The sequence below is a fragment of the Lissotriton vulgaris genome, chromosome 3_2 (assembly GCF_964263255.1).
Source record: "Lissotriton vulgaris chromosome 3_2, aLisVul1.2, whole genome shotgun sequence".
NCBI lineage: Eukaryota > Metazoa > Chordata > Amphibia > Caudata > Salamandridae > Lissotriton > Lissotriton vulgaris.
This window is the reverse complement of record NC_141690.1, coordinates 149,864,956-149,884,642: the sequence shown is the minus strand read 5'-3', so window position 1 is coordinate 149,884,642 and position 19,687 is coordinate 149,864,956. Positions and strand designations below refer to the sequence as shown.

Sequence of the window (19,687 nt, the reverse complement as noted above, 5' to 3'; positions counted from 1 at the left end):
AAAGAAATTCATAACTTTTAGAAAGTAGGCATTTTCTTGTTTAACCATTCTGTGTGCCTCTGCCTGTTTGTGTATTGACTGTCTGGTTTTGAAGTGACAGGGGCTGGGGAGGTGCTTTCTCTCAGACAGCCACTAGGAGCGGGGTATATGTGTGTCTAGCCTTTCCTGGATGAGTTAGGGCTGGGCTGAATAGACCTCGGCAGCATTCAGAGTGGGGGGAGGAGTTCTCACTAGCACCTGAATAGGCTCGGTCTGCATTTGGAGTGGTGGAAGGAGATTTTCCTTGCACTTGAATATGGCCTGTCTGTCTTACACATTGTTGTCTCCACCTCCTGCCGGGCAGCTGCACCACAGAGGACAGAACTCGTTTGAACTGAGCTAAGAGACCCTTGCACAAAGAGAACAAAGACATTTTGAGGTGTGGGTATTAGACCTAAAACCCCTGAACTTTATAGACTACTTCTGAAATCAAGAGGAACCTTTGCCAAGGAGAAGAGCTGGAGAAACTGAGGAGAAGTACTGCCCTTGCTGTGTATCTGGGGCTGGCCTGCAGTTGCTGTTTCTGCCAAGGAAAGGGGAAGAACTTTGCAGTGTGATGTGTCCCCTGCTTGAGGGAAGTCTCCAGGGGCTTGAGTACAGCTTGCCTGTTTTGAAGTCTCAGGATCACAAAGACTTCACCCCCAACTCCCCTGAACTTCTTTGCTGGGTGTTCTGACCTGCTAAGAAGTGCATGTGACTGTGTGAGGCCTCTGGAGGTTGTTTCTGCTGCTGGGAGCTGGAAAGCAATGCAACAACAAGAAAATCTCTTCTTGCAACAGTTTTTATGATGCAGCGATGTAGTGCGAGAAGAATCTCACTGCACCGCCGTTCCACTGCTAAAACTGACGCAGCACCTGTCACTGCTGCAAGAATCGACGCATCGAGGGATTGCGGCTGAAGAAACTGACTCAGCACCGCTCGAAGCTGCCGCATCATTCACCAACGTATCCCGGATTTCAACACATAGTCCCTGTACAGCAAGTTTTCCCCGATGCATCACCCGCAGGTCGGGGTCATATCAGAATCGACGCATTGCTTCCCCCTACAGACGGGACCCGACGCACCGCTTCCCTGTGTCCAGTGAAACTGTTGCATCGCATTGCATCCACGAAGGTCTCAGGAATCGAAGCATCTCTTTGTTTTTCAATGCTTCCCATCGCTGTGGCTGTTTGACTTGGGGAATTTTGTCGCAATGACAGGTATTTTGCAAGAAATCATGCATCCATATTTTACTGTGGACTCAGTTGCTAAAACCTGTTGAAAGTAATTTTTTTAATACTTGTATATTGGATTTTTTTTCGTTTTGATCTTGTTAAGTTTAGATAAAGATACTTTCTTTTTCTAAACCGGTGTGATGTCCATTTGTGGCGTTATCACTGCTACTGTGAGTGTTGGTACAAATACTTTATACATTGCCTTTTGGGATAAGCCTTTCTGCTTGTGCCAAGCTACCAAGGGGGGGAGCAGGGGTTATCTAAAGTATGTATCCCCCTTACCCTGACCAGAAGCAATTTTCCCTATTTAGACAAAGGTACCTACCTCTGCCAGCTAGAGACCCCCATTTCCAACAGCTTGACTGTGAGGATCAGTTTGGCCACAGCCTCTTGCTAATCTCATGTGTGCTCAAAATACTAGGATTGTTCTCTGGCATGTCCAGGAGGAGTGCAGACACCATGCCTTCATTTGTTTGACAGTGGACTACTATCCCTGTAGTGGGTCTGGCATGTAGAATGGTTGAGACAGAATACTTTATTTTATTAATCAGTAGTTGTGCCCAGATCTTTTTATCTGTGCCACTAGAGTGGAGGTCTACTGGCCCACTCATGTAAAGTTCTGCTTTTATGCATGAACCTGGAACCTAGCACTAACATCCCATGTGTATGTTATGTGCGGGATGTATGCATGTATTGCTACATGTTTTGTGTGTATAAGTAAACCAGAATGGGGTTTGGTTCCATTTTGTAAGCCTTTGCCTGTTCCTGTCCACAAGGTTGAGGCGTGGATGTCTTCCCAGACAGTGTTCGGCCAGGTTGAAATGGCAGTTTGAAACTGCACACACACAGGCTGCAATGGCAGGCCCGAGATATGTTTAAAGTGCTACTTATGTGGGTGGCACAATCAGTGCTGCAAGCCCACTAGCAGCATTTCATTTTCAAGAGATGGACACATGTAGTGCCACTTTACAAGGGACTGACAAGTAAAATAAATATGCGAATTGGATATAAGCCAATTCCTTCCTGTCTTAAGGGGAGAGCACAAGCACTTTAGCACTGGTGATCATTGGTAACGTGTGCAGAGTCCTAAAGCTGGTAAAACCAAAAAACAAAGTCAGGCAAAAGAGGACTTTTTAAGGCAAAAAGTTAGGGGAAACCCAGGATGCCAGGTCTAACATATGTCCTTATCTGTTCTAGACCAAAGTGGCCAAGAACAGCAGCCTCCTTTGGTGCACAAACCACATCAGCTAGGCTGAATTCAGCCCGGGGGACTTCAAATAAAAAGAGGCTGGAGGGACTGAGCTGAATTCAGAGTATGTCTAAGTGATGGAGCCATCCCCTTTTACTCAGCATGCTCCTTGTGCCTCATCAAGAGGGGAACTGGTTCCTGTTCGACCACTATGGCTGCACCTACTGTTCACAAACGTGTTTAACTCAGCCCCAGCTCCCTCCACCACCAAGGATGAATGATTTCAGTTCAGGACAACCTTAACTTCCAAACAAATCAGTTCAGCTGGCTCAGATCTCTCCAGCCAGAGTCCTCAGTGTCCCCTTCTGAGGGCTCAATAGGCTGCAGAGACAGGCCACTGCAGGAGTGGCATGAGGACCTTTATCATCGTATCTGTGATCGGGTCACAGACTCGCAGGACATGATGCTTAGTAAGCATGACAGCCAGGCCCAACAACAGCTGTTCTGCAGTTAAACGAGGAGCACAGAAAGCCCCTTCATTTACTACAAATGATTTTACGTGTTTATATAAGTATGCAGTAGTATTAATTAAATGTCATTGGTGTATTGGTTTTGTTTTAAAAAGACTGATCACTTATATTTGTTACATTTGGTGTTGTGACGTCTGAGGAGCTAACTGTACAAAAATAGTGAGGATTGCTGGATAATTGGGCACTTTATAGCTATTGTAATTCGTCACTTTCTCTCAATTGGCTGTTTTGATTGCAGAATAATTCAGAAGCCAATTTCAATTGAAACAATCCTGGTGTTTAATCGTCTCATATTGTTTGTATGATTCTAGTACAGAACATCTTGTGCAGAAATGAAACATAATAATTCAGATAACCCTGCAAAGATATGCTTATTTCTAAAACGTAAGATTACAATTTCAGTTTTTGTCCTGGGTGGTGGTTTCACACACCTTAGAATCCTGAGGTAGTAGTTTTTCTTCTCTTCTTTGACTTAGCAAGGGACTAGGGACTTCTGGGAACGAGCCACCTTTGTTCTGGAGGCCCTGCTGTAGGTTCCCTTCGTGTTTACAGTACTTACAGGACACACCGGGTTACTGTTGCTAGCTCCGCCGAGCAATCATAGGAGCCCAGGGACCGGTGAACGTGTGCCAGGCAGCTGGCACACGAGCAGGTGCCAGGTGAGGCCTGGGCGGAGCCAGAGTGGTCGGAGAAGTGGCGCAATCAGCGCTGGCCATCCTTAGGGCTTCAGGAGCATCCGTCTTCAGATAGCCACCGAGGCCACTCGGCGACTGCACTGACCCTCAGACGCACTCCATCGTGGGCTAAGTGGCATCCGTGTCTGATTGCTTCTCGCCTCTCCCGCCGCTGCTTTCAGTCACTTGTCTGCCTCACATCTGGCACTGAAGACAATGGGTGTGTTGTGTAACACAATGACTCACACCAGTGAATGAAGAAGGGGAAAAAACAAAAAAAGCCGGTGCTTGATGATTGGGCCAGATTGCTCGCCTGCTTCAGGGGTGCTGAAGTAGCCTGAAGATTAGTCCGTCGATACGTAAGCATCACTAAATAGAATATATCACCCATCACCGCCGCCGCCGCGGGAGTCTTGCACTGGCACCATGGAGTACGTGCTGCTCGTTTTATATTTCTCCTTCTTCATCTGCCTCTGTGCCCTGGTCTGCTTTTACTTTTCTGGCTGCCAAGAAATGACCTATAAACACGAAGGTAAGACGTCTGTTGTTTGTTGGGTATTTTGCAGTATGTGCCATTGATGTGGTCGTCTCAGCTTTTTAATGTCTCTTTTATCCCCCTTCACATTCGCCAGCCTGATTTACCCTCTTTCTCCATCCAGACACAGCCAGCTCCATTCTTATCGCCTCCTTGCCACTTGTTGCTTACATCTGTGTTCCAAAGCCCACAAAATGATTTGTGGTCCATAAATAATATTGTGCCAAATAAAAACTCTGTTGCATCACGCAGCAGGCGATCAGCATGTTTTCTAAAGCCAACTGCCGACATGAAATTCACAGAAAAGGCTTCCCAGCAGTTGTAAGTGCATTTTACCGCCTGCTCCTCCCTACAAGTGGGTATTATTGTCCGTGTCTATGCATTGATTGCCCGCATTATTGGCAGGCTTTACGAGAATTATTTCAACTTAGCGCCGGACGAATTCTGAATACTGGAAAGGAAGCCGAGTATTTTATTTGTTGTGAATAAAATCCGTGCAGCTCATCATTGACAGTGGATAACATGTGAGTCCGTGGCTGGGCCGCACAGGGGAGTTCTTTTAGTGCTGTGCAGACAGATCCCTGCAGCACTGCGAACCTTGTGCTGTTTTGAGTGTACCATGCAAGCTTGTAGCCTATTTTAGCGCCTTGATTACTTACCTGGGCTCCAGTTGGGAACTGAGGGCCTGTTATTGCTGTGAGTGCAAGAATGAGGCTTAATGTGGACACACAAAGCAAAACCAAAGGACGGAGTGTTGAACATTGCAAGCACTCACCCCCAGTCAACTAATCTGGGTTTAATCCATCATCATTCTTTAGCTGACTCTGCCACCCCGGTTCAGACATGGCCATATGCAAATCAGTCTGACCAAGTGCCTCATGAGAACAGTCCAGCCCGAACTGCCAAGCCATGTCTTCCCTGGACTGGAAACAAGCATCCTGGGACCAGTTTCTGGCTAATCAGCCGTCATCAGCCAGGCTAGCTTGAATCCAGTGGCAAAGTGAGCAAGGGCCCACGTATGGGCATACCCTGCCAATTTAGGGGCGAACAAAGAAAACCATTTAAGCTAGCCTGACTGATGACGGCTGATTAGCCAGAAACCGGTCCCAGAATGCTTGTTTCCGGTCCATGGAAGACACTGCTTGGCAGTTCGAGCTGGACTGTTCCCATGAGGCACAGGGTCGGACTGATTTGCATATGGCCATGTCTGAACTGGGGTGGTGGAGTGACCTAAAGAATGATGATGGATTAAACCCAGATCAGTTGACTTGGGGTGAGTGCTTGCAATGTTCAACACTCCATCCATCATCCCCTTTGGTTTTAATGTGGGAACAGCACCAGTAGCAACCAGTCTTAGCCTCAGCAGAAGGACAGTGGATGTGTTAAACCTCTGTCTTTAGACAGCGGTGACAGGACTTCCCTGGGTGACTGTATTGTACAGACTGTTTCCACAGCACTCTTCTTTGGGGATGACTTGACTGAATGCGTGGACTTTTGGGGTGAGAAGGCACTCTGTGAACTGGGTTACCTCACTGTAGTTGTCTTTTTGCTTAGCCAGATTTGTGGCTAGTTACCATATCCTTCTTATCCTTCTTTTTAGTGATGGCCTTGTGAGAAGTTAGTGTTTGTTTAATTAAAATGAAATTTGTTGTCAGTTTGCGATTTTACATCAGCCCCAAAGTGTATCCGGCAGTGTCTCCACATTTAGAATTCAGAGTCTTCCAATGAATCAGTTGCAAACAAGACAATCGCTCTGTATTTTGAGAGACTGAAGTGTGTCCATGCTGGGGGCAGCGCATTCAAGTGAAATATAGAGTGGCTGATTTAAAGCCACTCTGTGTTTCATAATGCAGACAGCATGCTGCCTGTACTTTTCAGAGGGGAGAGTGATCCCCTTGCAGGCAGTTGCAGTGAGTGACAGAGCCCACCTGCAAGGGGATGTCTGGGGGTTCCATGTGTCCCCTTTCCCACCCCAGAGGGCTGCCCTTAGGAGGCGTACTGAAAGTAAACTACCATTTTATAGTGGCATATTTACCTCTGCGCCCTCATTTGTAATAAAGCGCAAGCACAGAGGCAAAGTGATTCACTCATTTTCATGGGGCCACGACCCCACACAAATGAGGGAACACCTGTCATGAAAGCATTGACGCTACTTGTGTGCAACTGCTATCAGTATATCAGATGGGGATGCACAAACGTCTACAGCCCATTGTGCTGCGGGGGCGCAGAAAGTGTGTTCACACTCTCGTTGTGCCTCTGGGGCAAAGTGTATAATACAGCATCAGGTTTCGTTACTATGACCTCCAGGGTCCGTATTACCATTAATGCGCACCTTCCTTGTTTGCGCCACGGCGCACCTTAAAACAGGTGCTCTGGGCACAAACAAGGAAAGTATGCCCTATTATGGTCAATGCACTGCTGGCAGTGAGTGACTGGTCACGCCTGCAAGGGGATGTCTGGGGGTCCATGGGTCCCCCTATCTCCCCGCCAGAGGTCTGCATTTAGGATGCGCCACTTTCAGTGTGCCTTCTAAGGGCATGTTTGCCTCAGTGCCTGCATTCATACGGTGCGGGTGCAGAGACAGAGTGAGTCCCTCATTACCCATGCAAATGAGGGACCACTCTCCAATGATTGCGCTGGTACTCCATGTGCGCCCGACCTATCTGTATTACGCAGGGGGCCGCACAAGCATCCGCGTCCCCTTCTGTAATACCAAAGTGCCCCAGGGATAAGCAAAGCGGGCGCACTTGTCCGTTGCACCCCCGGGCACCCTCTGTGATACAACTCCAGGCAGCACACATCTCAACAGTAAATGCATTAGTGACCCGAGATATATCCCTATGTCCTGGTGAGGTGAAGCCTATGTGCGTATTTGAAAAGTTTCGGGTGCTGGGAGGGGGAAAGGGAAAAGGAGGGTCTTTAGTTCTTTCTGAATGTCAGGAGTGTGGCCAAGCTTCAGGTGGAAGGGGGTCGTTCTAGGGTTCGTGCTGTCATGTGGGTGCAGTGAAAAAAGTGTTTCTTCCAGGTTTCGGCTTTGTTGGTGCCGATGGCCTTGTAGCTGTTGCAAACATATTCAAATGTTTTGGGGCCGGACGAGAGAGCGGGTGGTGCTGTCAGTCACCCGACAGGTGGAGCAGGGACTCCCTGGGTGGCCGTGGTCTCTTCCACTGCAGGGACCTGTGCTGCACAGGAACTTCCACTGCACACCCAGTAACCAATATACCAGGCACAGACAGTGGTCCAAAAACACAATGTTTTGAGAATAGCACATCATTCTGTAATGAATCTTAGGCCCCCAGGGGAGCACTCCCTTGAGCAGAGCGCCCCCCACCCCCACCCTCCTATCAGCATCACCCTGATCATTCAGAGGTGCCCCCTTGTGGACATCACTTAGCCTTGTTATCATGCTCCTTAATGAGATGCCGTACAGACGGAAATGCTAATTGCTCAGCCCTTCAGAGAGTGTTTGTATGTCTAATTGCTGCTTTGCTTAATGACATATACTCAGTCACCTGCTAATTATATTGATTTCTAAACGAAAACATGCGCTTCCCAAACAGGGAAATCACGGAGAGATGGGGATGTGGAAATATTATGCTCCACGGTTCAGATGCAACTGTGGTTTTATTTTGAGGAGATTAAGAAGAGGAGAAATGAGATCTCAATGGGCCTCTCGAAGCAACCAATACAGCTGAAGCCAGCTGCAACCACACCCTCTCCCACGGCGTAGAGCGCCTCGCGCCCGAACCGATCACGTGCTGCCGCTCACGATACGGCGTGAAGCGCTATATAAATGCTACAGTATAGTATATTATAATACTGTGCACAACGAAGGAACTGACCCATCATGGCACTCTGAAGGAGGCACGATGAACGGCATGTCTAGATACTGAAAACTTGCTCGACGATCACCAACACCATGTATTTAAACTGATGATATTTCTCGAATAAAAAAAGGCTTCCTGCAGCGTTTTCCCCATTGTATACATCTAGTGCTATAATTAGAGCCCCTGGAGTTATGCGGTAACTAAGGATCAAGTTTATCAACAAGTTTTACTAAATTATGCGTCAATAAAAAACAAATGATGTGGATTAATGCATCATATTCATGTCTATGGCAATATGATGTCATTATTTTGACATTTTAAAACATTATTCTTGTATTGTATTTGAACTCATGTGTACCAGTTGAACATATGAATGCAGCCAGGGCTTTAAGTCGGATGGAAAAACAGGGGGGTCTCACACAGGGGCGTGGCCAACGTAATTTAAGGCGTGGCTTAAACACGTAGGCCAAAAATCTGTGTTTAGCATAGTGTGCGGCCCGACTTGTATTTTACTGTTTCTGTCCATTCATCCAGATATATGATAGAACCAGTGGTCGAAGTGGGGGAAAAAAAGTAGAGGAACTGTGGGCGGAGAATCAGAGGGTGGGACTAACCTGTGTGTTGGGTCAGTGGGCGGAGTCAGAGGTGTGGCAGAAAGAGCAAAATATCCCAATTTTTAGTATTTGTTTCCCATTTCACTAACCGGTTACAGCTTATTACGTTATTTAATTTAACCAATGGTTACACATGTTTATTTAAGGTGTAATATGAGTTATTGATATTAAATACATTCACAAAATGGGATTAGTTTCCAAACACAGAATGTCCCCCATTTTAACTACATTTGTCTTTCGTTAGGTTGGCTTAGCACCCAGGATAATGTGTGCATGGCTAAAAACTTTTAAGGTCCCACAAGCTAGACCTATTGGCTATGCCAATGCTTGTTTGGGGTCTGTCCTGACACAGTCCCTGGCCTTGAGCCTATCGCTGGTCCTTTCTCTGGCCCGGTTATTGGTTCTGTCTGAGATTCTGTCTCTTCTCGTGTCACTGGTGCTATGTTCCAGTCCTTGACAGAATCTAAGATTGCGCCTCGAGCCCTCGGCCCGTCCATGGTTCCCTCAATGGCTCACCAATTGCTTATGTTCCAGTTAGGCTCTGTGACTGGCCCTATTTCTAGCTTGTCCAGACTTCCATTTGGGGGTACTCTGAGGAATTGTGAGGGAGGCAGGCATAAGCAGGCTAGGGATGGACGAGAGTAGGAAGGGTGGGTTGGGAGGAGGGATAGAGAGAACAGCACGGGATGAACAGCAAAAAGATGAGACGGGTAGGGGAAAGAGCAATGGAGGAAAGAGTGAGAGATTGCGCTAATAGAGAGAGTGGTTAGAGGAAGATATGAAAGGCAAGAAAGAGTTGATGGGTGGAAATGAAAAGGGTAATATGGTGAGGAAATGAGGTAGAGTGACGGGGTGACAGAGGGATGGAGAAAGGAGGAAGGTAAAGGGAGTGGAGTGAGTGATTTGAAGACAGGGGCAGGGATAGGTATGCATGGGTAGTGGAGTGGGTGAAGGAACGGGGTTGGGGGGTTGCATAATCCATCGAAATAACTGAGATGGTTAAAAATAGGGACAGAGGGGGGTAGGCTTCACAGTTCAGCAGATAGTGACGGCTGGGGTACAGGAACTTCCTGAAAGATGGAGAGGAGAGTGTTGAAGCCGGAGAGGATGTGGTGTCTTGGGGGCGTGGCATGGTTCCTCACCGCACTAATGATTCGGGTCACAGTCTATGGCTGCCGAGGAGACCTTGCAGTCCTTCACTCCAACTTGTACACAGCAACACACATCAGTTGCCACCAATGTGGATATGAGCATCCAACGCAGAGATGTGCAATGCTCTTCACATACAAGGTCATCTATCGACATAAAGATTGGTGATGCTATAGTGGCCATATGCGAAAATACACACGGACAGCATCATTGCAATAACTGACACTGAGGAGTCATTTTCACTCAATAGCTACAGTCAGATTTCAAGCCCCCCACACTCAAACTGAATGTAGGACATATGTGATAAAACCACAAACATTTCAAAAAGCAAGACAAGCACCCAAGGTGTCAACTGAAATCAGGACTAATGTTAGGAAACACACTCTTGTGCCCAAATGATAAATTGGAAGGGGCAGTATGCCTGGGTGGGATATTGTTAACTTCCATCCAATTATAACTTTCACCCGGGTGTCCCAGGTGTGAGACCAACTGAACTGATTTTACTTGCCGGTAAAATCACACCAGGGTTAGGCTGCAAGCACAATCTGGCCTTGCCTCCTGGCTCCCGCCCGCCTGACCCTCCCCCACCCTCTTTTCATGTCACAGGGCACCAAGGAATGCTCACCACTGCCAGCATACAGGCCCTGTTGTGTCCTTACACCATCCTCACTTCAGCTTCTCGGAGCAGTTGGTTAAAGTAAGCACATTTGTCCCCTGCCCCTCCCCCCCCATCCTGTGTGTCAGCCCGGGCTGAGACAGCTTTGGGGCTGGCTGGCGACGTCTAATTGCAGCCGCACCCAAGTACTTCACAGGTCTTTAAAAGACTGTGTACTTGTAAATGAGGCTTTTATTGTATTTTCATTCACTTTTTCAACGTGGCTTTGTTGCGTGGGGGAACAAAGAGAGAGGGTGGGGGCAACTACCAGCTGCAGGAGAACTTGACACTGTCCTGGTCTTCTACGGGCACAGAGGAAAAGACACAGCCATTTTCTTCTCTGCCTGTTCCGCCCTTCCCCAAAAGCAGAGCGTTAAATATCGGCATTGCATTTCTGCAGTCCGGGACGCATGTTTAAAAGAAAAAAGTAAGGGAATGGCATCTATAAAATTCAAGAAGTAGGGGCACGCTGTGCCCTCCCGATCCCGTCCACTTCCACCACTGGATAGAACAAGTAACATCATAACTACAAGAAGTGAGGACTATTGGCTTTGTCAATGGTTGTTAGTTGCATAGGATAAATAAGCAGCCACTATGGCTTGTATATAATAGTGAAAAAGTTTCCACTTAAAGCCCTGGTGACACCAGGACATTGTTGCTGCTCCCAAGTTTCAAAAAGAGAAGGGAAATCCATAGAGAAAATTACTCTTTTTAACCCGTTCCGTGCTAGTGACGAAACCACTCCGCCATGAGCCACGGGCGCGCTGTGCTCATGACGGAGTGGTTCCGTCACGCCGCGGCCGCTCCGCCCACGCGGCATCAATTCCCCGCCTGCGCGGGTAAATTTATAAGCGGGCGGGGCCGTGACGGAACCACTCCGTCATAAGCACAGCGCCCCCATGGCTCGTGACGGAGTGGTTCCGTCACAAGCATGGTGGCGCCGCGCGATCCCCTCTTCCCCCCAGCGCTGCGGCGGAATTACTGCCGCGGCCAAGGGGTTAAAGGATTTCCCTTCCCCTACAAAGCTCACCTTGCATGACGTCAATCCGTAACTTCTCCACTCGTTAGAAGTGAGCAGTGTGAGTACTTGCACATCGATGTGCGGGCTGTCACTGCAGACCGGAAAAAAACGGACAGTCTGTGCCAGGGCACAAAACAGAGCCCGAAAGAGACCCGTTTCAAGCCCCCCTTTAAAAAACTGCCGGTGCTCAGCACCGATGAGACCCGGCCCTCTGAAAGCCCTGAATGTAGCAATCATCAACTGAAAGATGACCAGTTAACTTTGGCAAACAGTTTGCCAAATCGCAGAAGCAGGGGTTGTACCTTTTTTAGGCACTTGTGATCTGTTTAAGGTATGCACAATTTTTACTGAAATCTGCAATTCAAATTAAGCATTAGAGGGTGGATTTTGCCGGGTAAATTCATAACTAAGCAGAAAACGCAGCCGCCTCTGTACTTCATAATTCCAGTGGCCATGGATATAATCTTCTTCTTCTGTGCAAGAAGAATCACCTAGGCAACCAATTAGATATAGCACTTACAATATAAACACGTCTGTAATACATTCAAATAGGGCATCATGTGCTGTGGTTCTTCCTGAAGAAGGCATGTTTGTTCGTCAAAAAACAAAAGGCCTTTATTTGGTATTTCACAACCATAAAGCACACCATAAAATGTATAAAAGCAGTCAAATTAAAAACGATATTTCCAAGAGTGTGATTCATTATTAAAATGTTACAATATTTATAGGATTATCAGTTCTGTTTTTGACCTCGTTCACTTATATTGTGTCCACTTTTTGGAGGAGGTTGACAATCAATGTGAGGAGCAGATTAGAATGTATGATGAGCCCCCCCATCCAGCAAGTTACGGCCTGCCTGCAGGTTCGGAGGTTTAATTTGTTTAAGATCAATTTTAAGAGCTTCCTTCTTGAGTCTTTAACTATGGGGCAGACAAACATCAGATGGCATATCGATTCTTTGTGGTATCCACATAAGCAACAGTTTTCATCTTGAGGTTTGCTTTTCCAGGTTGGTAGCAGGTCCTTGGTGTTGTGATCTCCTAGCCGGTACAACATAAACCTCTTTATTAGTGTAAATCGAAAATGTGCTGCTAAATAGGCTTGCGGTTTGAGTTTTGAGTATGAATTTATTACCAACTAGGCGTGTCGACGTTTAGCTAATGTTTTTTTATATTTCCAAAATGGGCAGTTTCCTTGCAGTAGCATTACACACTCTATTGAATACTGTTCTTTCCACCTTACCATCCCATTCCTCTTGGATTTTTGGTTCTGCCAGGGCTGATCTCAGGTTTTCACCCCATGTTTTCGATGTATCTGATCAAACTGGGCCTTAATTTCTGCCCAGCATAAGTTATTCAGGGATACGGATTCCGAGGAGCAACATTTCCAACACAATTTCATTGGTATTCCTGGTTCTGAAGACCGAATTCCACGCGGATCTGTGATGGTGACTCGGCTTTAGGAAGATTAAAAACTGCTTTGCACACTTTAGTCTGGAGCTCATTTAAAATATAAATATACTGACCACGCCATATTTGTTGGCCGTATGCCAATGTTGGGAGTAATTGTGCTGCCATTGTTCGTTTCGTTTATAAACTTTATTCGACAGTTTAAAAAAACGTCATAAAAGTACACAAATAAAATCAAACATATGACATTACACAGGGAAAGTACATATCATCATGGATTGTTTTCAGGGCACACAGATGTCAACCAATAAAAAACGAAATAATAGCTAAAAAACCATACTTTTTCTTGCAACAACAGATTTCAGAATAAAGGTTGCGATAAAAAAACACAGATCCGGGCTAGCAAGCGAAAATAAAAATTTCATGGCATTTGATGTAGAAGACACAGAATATTTTTTAAATAACGGTTTCAGATAAACAATACGTAGGGCTTTATAAAGGGGGCAGATTAACATAAAATGCAGGGTACTTTGTTTAGTTAATCCATCACATGGACAAGCAGAGGTTGGATAATTTTTCATCTTTGGAAAGGCCACAAGATTGTGGACGATACCTAGTCTAAATCTGGATAGGACGAATTGGTGAGATTGCCTGTAGATGAATTTAAGATAGGTAGGCAAACCAGAACCCTCGTTTACATTGGAGGAATAGAAAGCATGGGTTGAGTAATTACTTGTATCAGCTTTCCGTTTATCGAATTTTACCCTCAAAAATTCTTCTTTCACCTCCTTTTTGGATAAAGTAGTTACAATTTCGGGTTCATTACGTACATCCAAATCAAAGAGTTCTTTATAGGTAGTGGTCACATACTTTATCCATGGTATATTTTTGAAATTATCCAAAAGCAGACAATCTTTGATAATGCTCTTTGTGAAACTTGTTTCGTCCTTCAGCCAAATAGACCTCCATACCAGGAGGGGTCTCAATTCGATTAAATCGGCTATATGGTCCATCCTTAGTTCCTCGTGGACCAGGTAGTTAGATGCCGATGATGGTAAACAAAGTAACCGTTTCAGAAACAGATTTTCCAGAATTTGCAAGTCTCTGTTAGGCCAGTGCCCCCATACCCCTGAACCATAAAGCGCTATTGATGAACATCTGTGTCTATAAATATTTAACATTGCTGGGATCCGTCGGCTGCCCAGTTTATTGGCAAAACGGAAGACACCTAGCGAAGCCTTCCCCAGCCTGGCTTTTATGTTAGTTTGTTCTGGTGTCCATGAGCCCCGACTATTAAAAGTAATGCCCAGATAACAGAAGTTATCTACAACCTCAATTCTGTTATCTTTAAAATAGAAAGACTTAAGGTGATTCACCTTTTTGCCACAAACCATTATGAATGTTTTGGAGTTGTTAATTTTGAGTTTCTTACCCTGAATAAAATCATAGAAACAGTTCATTAGCCGCTGGAGGCCGATTGGGGTTCTAGATAATAAAACAGTGTCGTCCGCATATAACAACACTGGAATAGGTAGGCCTCCTGCTTGCGGTGCATCAGCTTGGACCTGTTTTAATTCCTGTTCCATAGAATTAATAAAAAGGGAAAAAAGCAAGGGGGCCAATACGCACCCCTGCCTAATGCCTGATTTTACCTTAATCTTTCTCGTACACTCTCCTGCTGGTCCATATCGAATCTGTGTAGAAAGATTGGAATATAACCTAGCTAAGAAATGGATAATAGCTGAGGGTGCTCCCATATCAAGAAGGGTTGTCCACAGCAGGGAATGATTCACCAGGTCGAAGGCACTAGAGAGGTCCGCAAAACAAAGGAACAAGGAGCCGGATTTAACCTTAGTATATTTACCTATTAAAAGGTTGAGGTTGATGCACTGGTCAATGGTCCCCAAACCCTATCTAAAACCATATTGGGATTGTGCCAGGATATTATTATCGGTCGCCCACTCCTCCAGACGTAGTAGTAGAACCCGGCTCATGATTTTAAGGGAGGAATCTAAAAGGGAGATGGGGCGGTAGTTTTTGGCCTCCCCTCTATCTCCCTTCTTATAAATCGGAATAATAACGGATTCACTCCAGGTTGCCGGGGTGGAGTAATCAGTGGCAGCATTAAAGACCTGGGTCAATAAAGGGCTCCAGAGGGCCAGATCATGTTTGTAAAGATCTATTAGGACCCCGTCGGGTCCTGGGGCTTTACCTCCTTTACTGGAATTAATTGCCGTGACTACTTCTCGGATGGTAATTCCCAAAGGCTGCGAAGTCAGCAAGGGATTCATACAGATATTATCATAAGACTCCTCAGGGGGGTCAAAAATTCCTGAAAAATATCGGACCCAGCTATCTTCGCTTACTAGTGCGGTAAGTACTGGGAAATCTTCTTTCTGGAGGAATGGGGCGTTAATAGTACTCCAAAACAATTTACAGTCCCGGAGAGCTGCAGCACTATCCAAATTGTCCCAGGCTTGTTCCCGGAGTTCGTTTTTCCTGCGTTTTAGTTCTATATTATAATTGGACCTCAAGGTTTTGACCACTTCCCTGTCTCTTGGGAGATTGGACAGTGCTTTCTTAAGAGTTTTTAGCACTGTTGTACAGGCTTGGTCAAACCAACCAACCTTATCCTGTCTGGTATTGATCTTATTGTTAGTAAAAATTCTATTAATAATAATACCAAGTTCCTCAAAATCCGCTATAATACCCATAGGGGGGGGCATTAATTTCCAGACAGCGGAATATCTGTCTGGAACCACCTACCACTGCTGTACTATGTAGTTTCTCTGATTTTTCCGTACACCACTTTATCCGGGTTCCGTTAGGCCTACTTGGAACAATATCATCAACGACCCTGCCTGTAGGCGTATTTCTGGGACCCCAGAAAAGAATAGACATAGTTAAAGCATTATGATCACTCAAACAATAGTCCTTAATGATTGGCACTGTACAAAATGGCACCATAAGGGTTGAGATCAACAGATGGTCAATAACAGACTCAGTATCCCTCCCTTTGAAAGTTGGGACAATATTGCCCATGTTATCAAGAGCTGGTTGGTGAATAACTAAATCAAATTTTAACAGGAAACCGTTAAGGGAAGTCCCATATGGGGAGTGTTGGAAATGTGCTAGATTCTCCCCCGAATCCCCATCAAACCCACAAACTGGGGTGTGAGATTGCGGGCACGTTCTGATGTTAAAGTCCCCTCCCCATATGATGTCATAAGATTTGTGGGATTTATTACAAATTTTGTTCAAAAAGGCTTCCAGTTCGTCCACGACTAGGGTACTGGTAGGATCAAATGTATTATTGTAATGATTGATCAGTAGGGTGTTCCTACCCTTTTTGGCTTGTAGTTCCAGAATTTGTGAATGTGTGCCAACAATAGAGTATGATCTTACAGTTATCGGGAGATCTACTGATATTAGAACAAGCAGGCCCCCTTTTGCCCTCCCCATAACGGATTCCTGGGCAACACAATTATAAGAAACAAAACCATCAAAGTGAATGTCTATAGTGGACCATGTTTCCTGTAAACATAAAATATCAAACCCAAGAATAAGTTCCCTCCACCCTAGAGCCGAAGCTCTCTGACGCCACCCAGCTATATTCCAGCTCACCATGGAATACCCTTGATCACTTGAAGTAGATATCTCTTCTAAAGGAGTAATCATGGGTGAAAACAATATACTTGTACATCCCCTATCAGCAATAGCCCCAGCTGGTGGTGGAAGATGGACTTCAGTTGGTTTATCTGGAGTTAAGGGGATCAGATCGGGTAAATCAGGAGTTATTTTACCACCCATTACTGGCAAGATGTGGTGTTCCACAGTAACCCTGCTATCGAAAAAATTAGTCTCGTTGGGTAGAGGGGGAACAGTGGTATATACACTGGAAAGTCAGTCAACTCCTTCAAGCCCATCTAGACAGCTATATCGATTATAATTCCAGAAGGTGTTCTGCGGGGTCTGAAATGGGGGCAATCTGGGGTGTCTTGGGTGAAAAGGCCTTCCCCTACGTTCAACCCTAGTCCAGTCATTGCTTCCATCATAATACATGGGGTTAATAGGTGGTGGGAAAAAAAAGGAGACAGGGAGAGTCTGGATAGTAGAATCTAATGACCTATTAACACCCGCACATATGTAAAACACAGTACGGGGATCTCTAAAACTGACAGTGATACAATCTCCCTTAATGGATTTTGGGGTTTTACCAATCCATGGTACCCTCCTCACCATGATAACTTCATTGTGCAGGTGTGCCGGTAAAGGTCGGTTCCAATTAAGCCATTTTATAACTTGGTTTTTAAGGGAACTAAATGTTTCAGTTTCACCCCTATCTAATGGAGGTGCTCCTGCCAGAATTACCATAAACCGGTTGGCCTCCGGGGGGAGATCAGGCCGTCTAGTTCTTGGTGTTTTGAGATCTTCGGGTGGGGGCCCTTGGGTATCGATAGACATAAGTGCAGGTGGGATATGCAAACCTGGGAGGGGGCCTGGAATATTCTGTGGGGCAACTAGGCTAACCGAGTTAGAGACTTGGGGAACAGGTTGGGTACTTACGGTCGTTGAAACAGGAATTTGGGATACAGTAGTTGGATGAATAATTTGGGGAGTGGGCATACTAGGAAGGAGACAAGAACTATTAGGCTTGGTGGAGTTAGCTAAAAGAATAGCAGTTGATTTCTCAATATTAGACATTCTGAAATCAAGCCTATCTAGTTTGGCCTCTAATGGGAAAATAATCGATTTTAGTAGGGTTGCAATTTTATCCATAGAGATATCGTTACAGGGTCGACACCCTTCACAGTTGGTATTCAACAATACAGATTCTCCATCTATTTTGGCTGTTTTAGATGCCCTCCCGGTATTTTTACCCTTTCTGTTATACTGTCTCTTCCGTTTCTTAATAGCCCCTTCTTTCCCCCCCTGGGTGGTAAGGAGGGTAGTATTTCCATCATTTACAGAGGGAAAGGAAACATTTGCACAATCAGAGACAAGGCTAGAATCAGCTACGATAATAGAGGGATTGGATATAACAACAGAATCTACTCTTAGCGGAGGGGCAGAATCAGGAATTAAAAGTTGGGCATCCACCACAGGCAAGCAGTCAGTAGGTCTTTCTGGAGTTTTAGCATTGGCTAAGGGGCCCATACTAGAACGTTTAAGAGACATTAGTTCCTTGGACAGTCGTTTCTCCAGTGTGACAATTTCTTTGTCAATAATGTTATTAGCCCTAGTAAGAAACTTCTCCATACCTCCTGCGGCAGAATGAGATCCTCCAGCCAACAGGGATTTGCTCCTGGTTTCGCGTCCGACCATGATCCACAAGAAATCAGGCAACAGGAAGATTTAGGGGAGTAGCCCGGTCCGGTCACTGTCGGTCACGAACGGGCACAAACGGGCCCGCTCTTGGCCCGGTCTTCGCCCGCTTCGTCGTCCGCGCGCGTCCCGCGTACGCGTTCCGGGCGTGGTTAAAATAGAGGAGGAGAGAAGGGGGCGGGAAGAGGAACCAGGTGCACGCGGTGGACGGCGCTAGTACTTCTGGACCTCGCAGTCCCGCTCCCAAAGCAGATGACAAATCAGGCTCTCCCCCTGCCGAGGTGACCGAGCCGAAATGCTCCCAGGTCGCAGGATAGTCTAATTAAAGGGCTCCGCTGCAGTTCTTGACCCCAGAGCGGCCACAAGCACAGTACAGTAATCCACACGCTGCTCGAGCGGCACCCGCGCCAGCATCTTTGCACTGTATGAACCTCTTCCTTGCACAGTGCCTGTCATTTTTGACAACATATTGTGATACAAACCCCTTTCAAAATTCTACCCTTGGGATAATGAGGTTAATTCTGCACATATTGTTAGTATCCTTGACACTATGGTCTCAACCCCACGTGTGATACTTGCCCTGGAATGACAGTGCCGCTCGCAGCCTTGTTGGGACATTCCTGAGGACTTTGGATATTTTAACCCGTTTTTACTTTGCTGGTAACTTTCCCTGCTTCCTGGACACGAGGACTGGGGACCAAAGTGGACGCTGCCGGGGCCGGGACTGCGAGAGCCAGGGTGCACAGCGCTTGAAGATCCCAGCGCACCTGGTGTCTCTTCCCGCCCCCAGCCCTCCGCCCTTGATTGATCACACCGGCTATTTAAGGCTCGCGGCCCCCGCTCCGCGGGTGCCGCTCGCAGCCTTGTTGGGACATTCCTGAGGACTTTGGATATTTTAACCCGTTTTTACTTTGCTGGTAACTTTCCCTGCTTCCTGGACACGAGGACTGGGGACTGGGGACCAAAGTGGACGCTGCCGGGGCCGGGACTGCGAGAGCCAGGGTGCACAGCGCTTGAAGATCCCAGCGCACCTGGTGTCTCTTCCCGCCCCCAACCCTCCTAATCAACGCACTGGTGAGCGCGCACGCGGGACGCGCGCGGGACACAGCCCGGGGCTAAGCCCGGGCAAAGGGCGGGCCCTCTGAGGCCCTCTGAGGACCGAAAGGACTGAACTGGCGGTACCCCCTAGTGTATAATTAGACTATTCCTGTTGTTACAAAGCCACTATTTAACTGTGTTTGTTTTTATTTTTTTATTTTTGGAGTGTTTGGTTTAACTCTTGTTATTGATAGTGTATTGGTTTATCGTAGGATTCTTGTGATCTTTAGGGGTTAGCTTTAAATCCGAGGTCCTCCACCTTTTTCCATAGAGTATCACTGACAGTAAGTGTTGGAGTATTAATGTCTACACGGACAACTCGAAGCCAGGTGGGGGCAGGGATAAAAAACATCAAAACCAAAAAACTGACCAATACTCTGGATAGTTTTATCCTCCGTACCCACACTC

General features: G+C 46.3%; 2 protein-coding genes across 2 annotated transcripts in view; both read left to right on the top strand.

Annotated features, from left to right (window-relative positions):
* LOC147725440 (janus kinase and microtubule-interacting protein 1-like) overlaps positions 1-19,687 on the top strand; it is a 1,438,523-nt gene that overhangs the window by 1,152,828 nt on the left and 266,008 nt on the right. The window lies entirely within an intron of this gene.
* LOC147725442 (uncharacterized) overlaps positions 3,924-19,687 on the top strand; it is a 45,920-nt gene continuing 30,156 nt past the window's right edge. Inside the window, exon 1 of the mRNA XM_086964110.1 lies at positions 3,924-4,178. Coding sequence (XP_086820236.1) covers positions 4,073-4,178 — 106 coding nt within the window. The 5' untranslated portion in view covers positions 3,924-4,072. The remainder of the gene's footprint in view (positions 4,179-19,687) is intronic.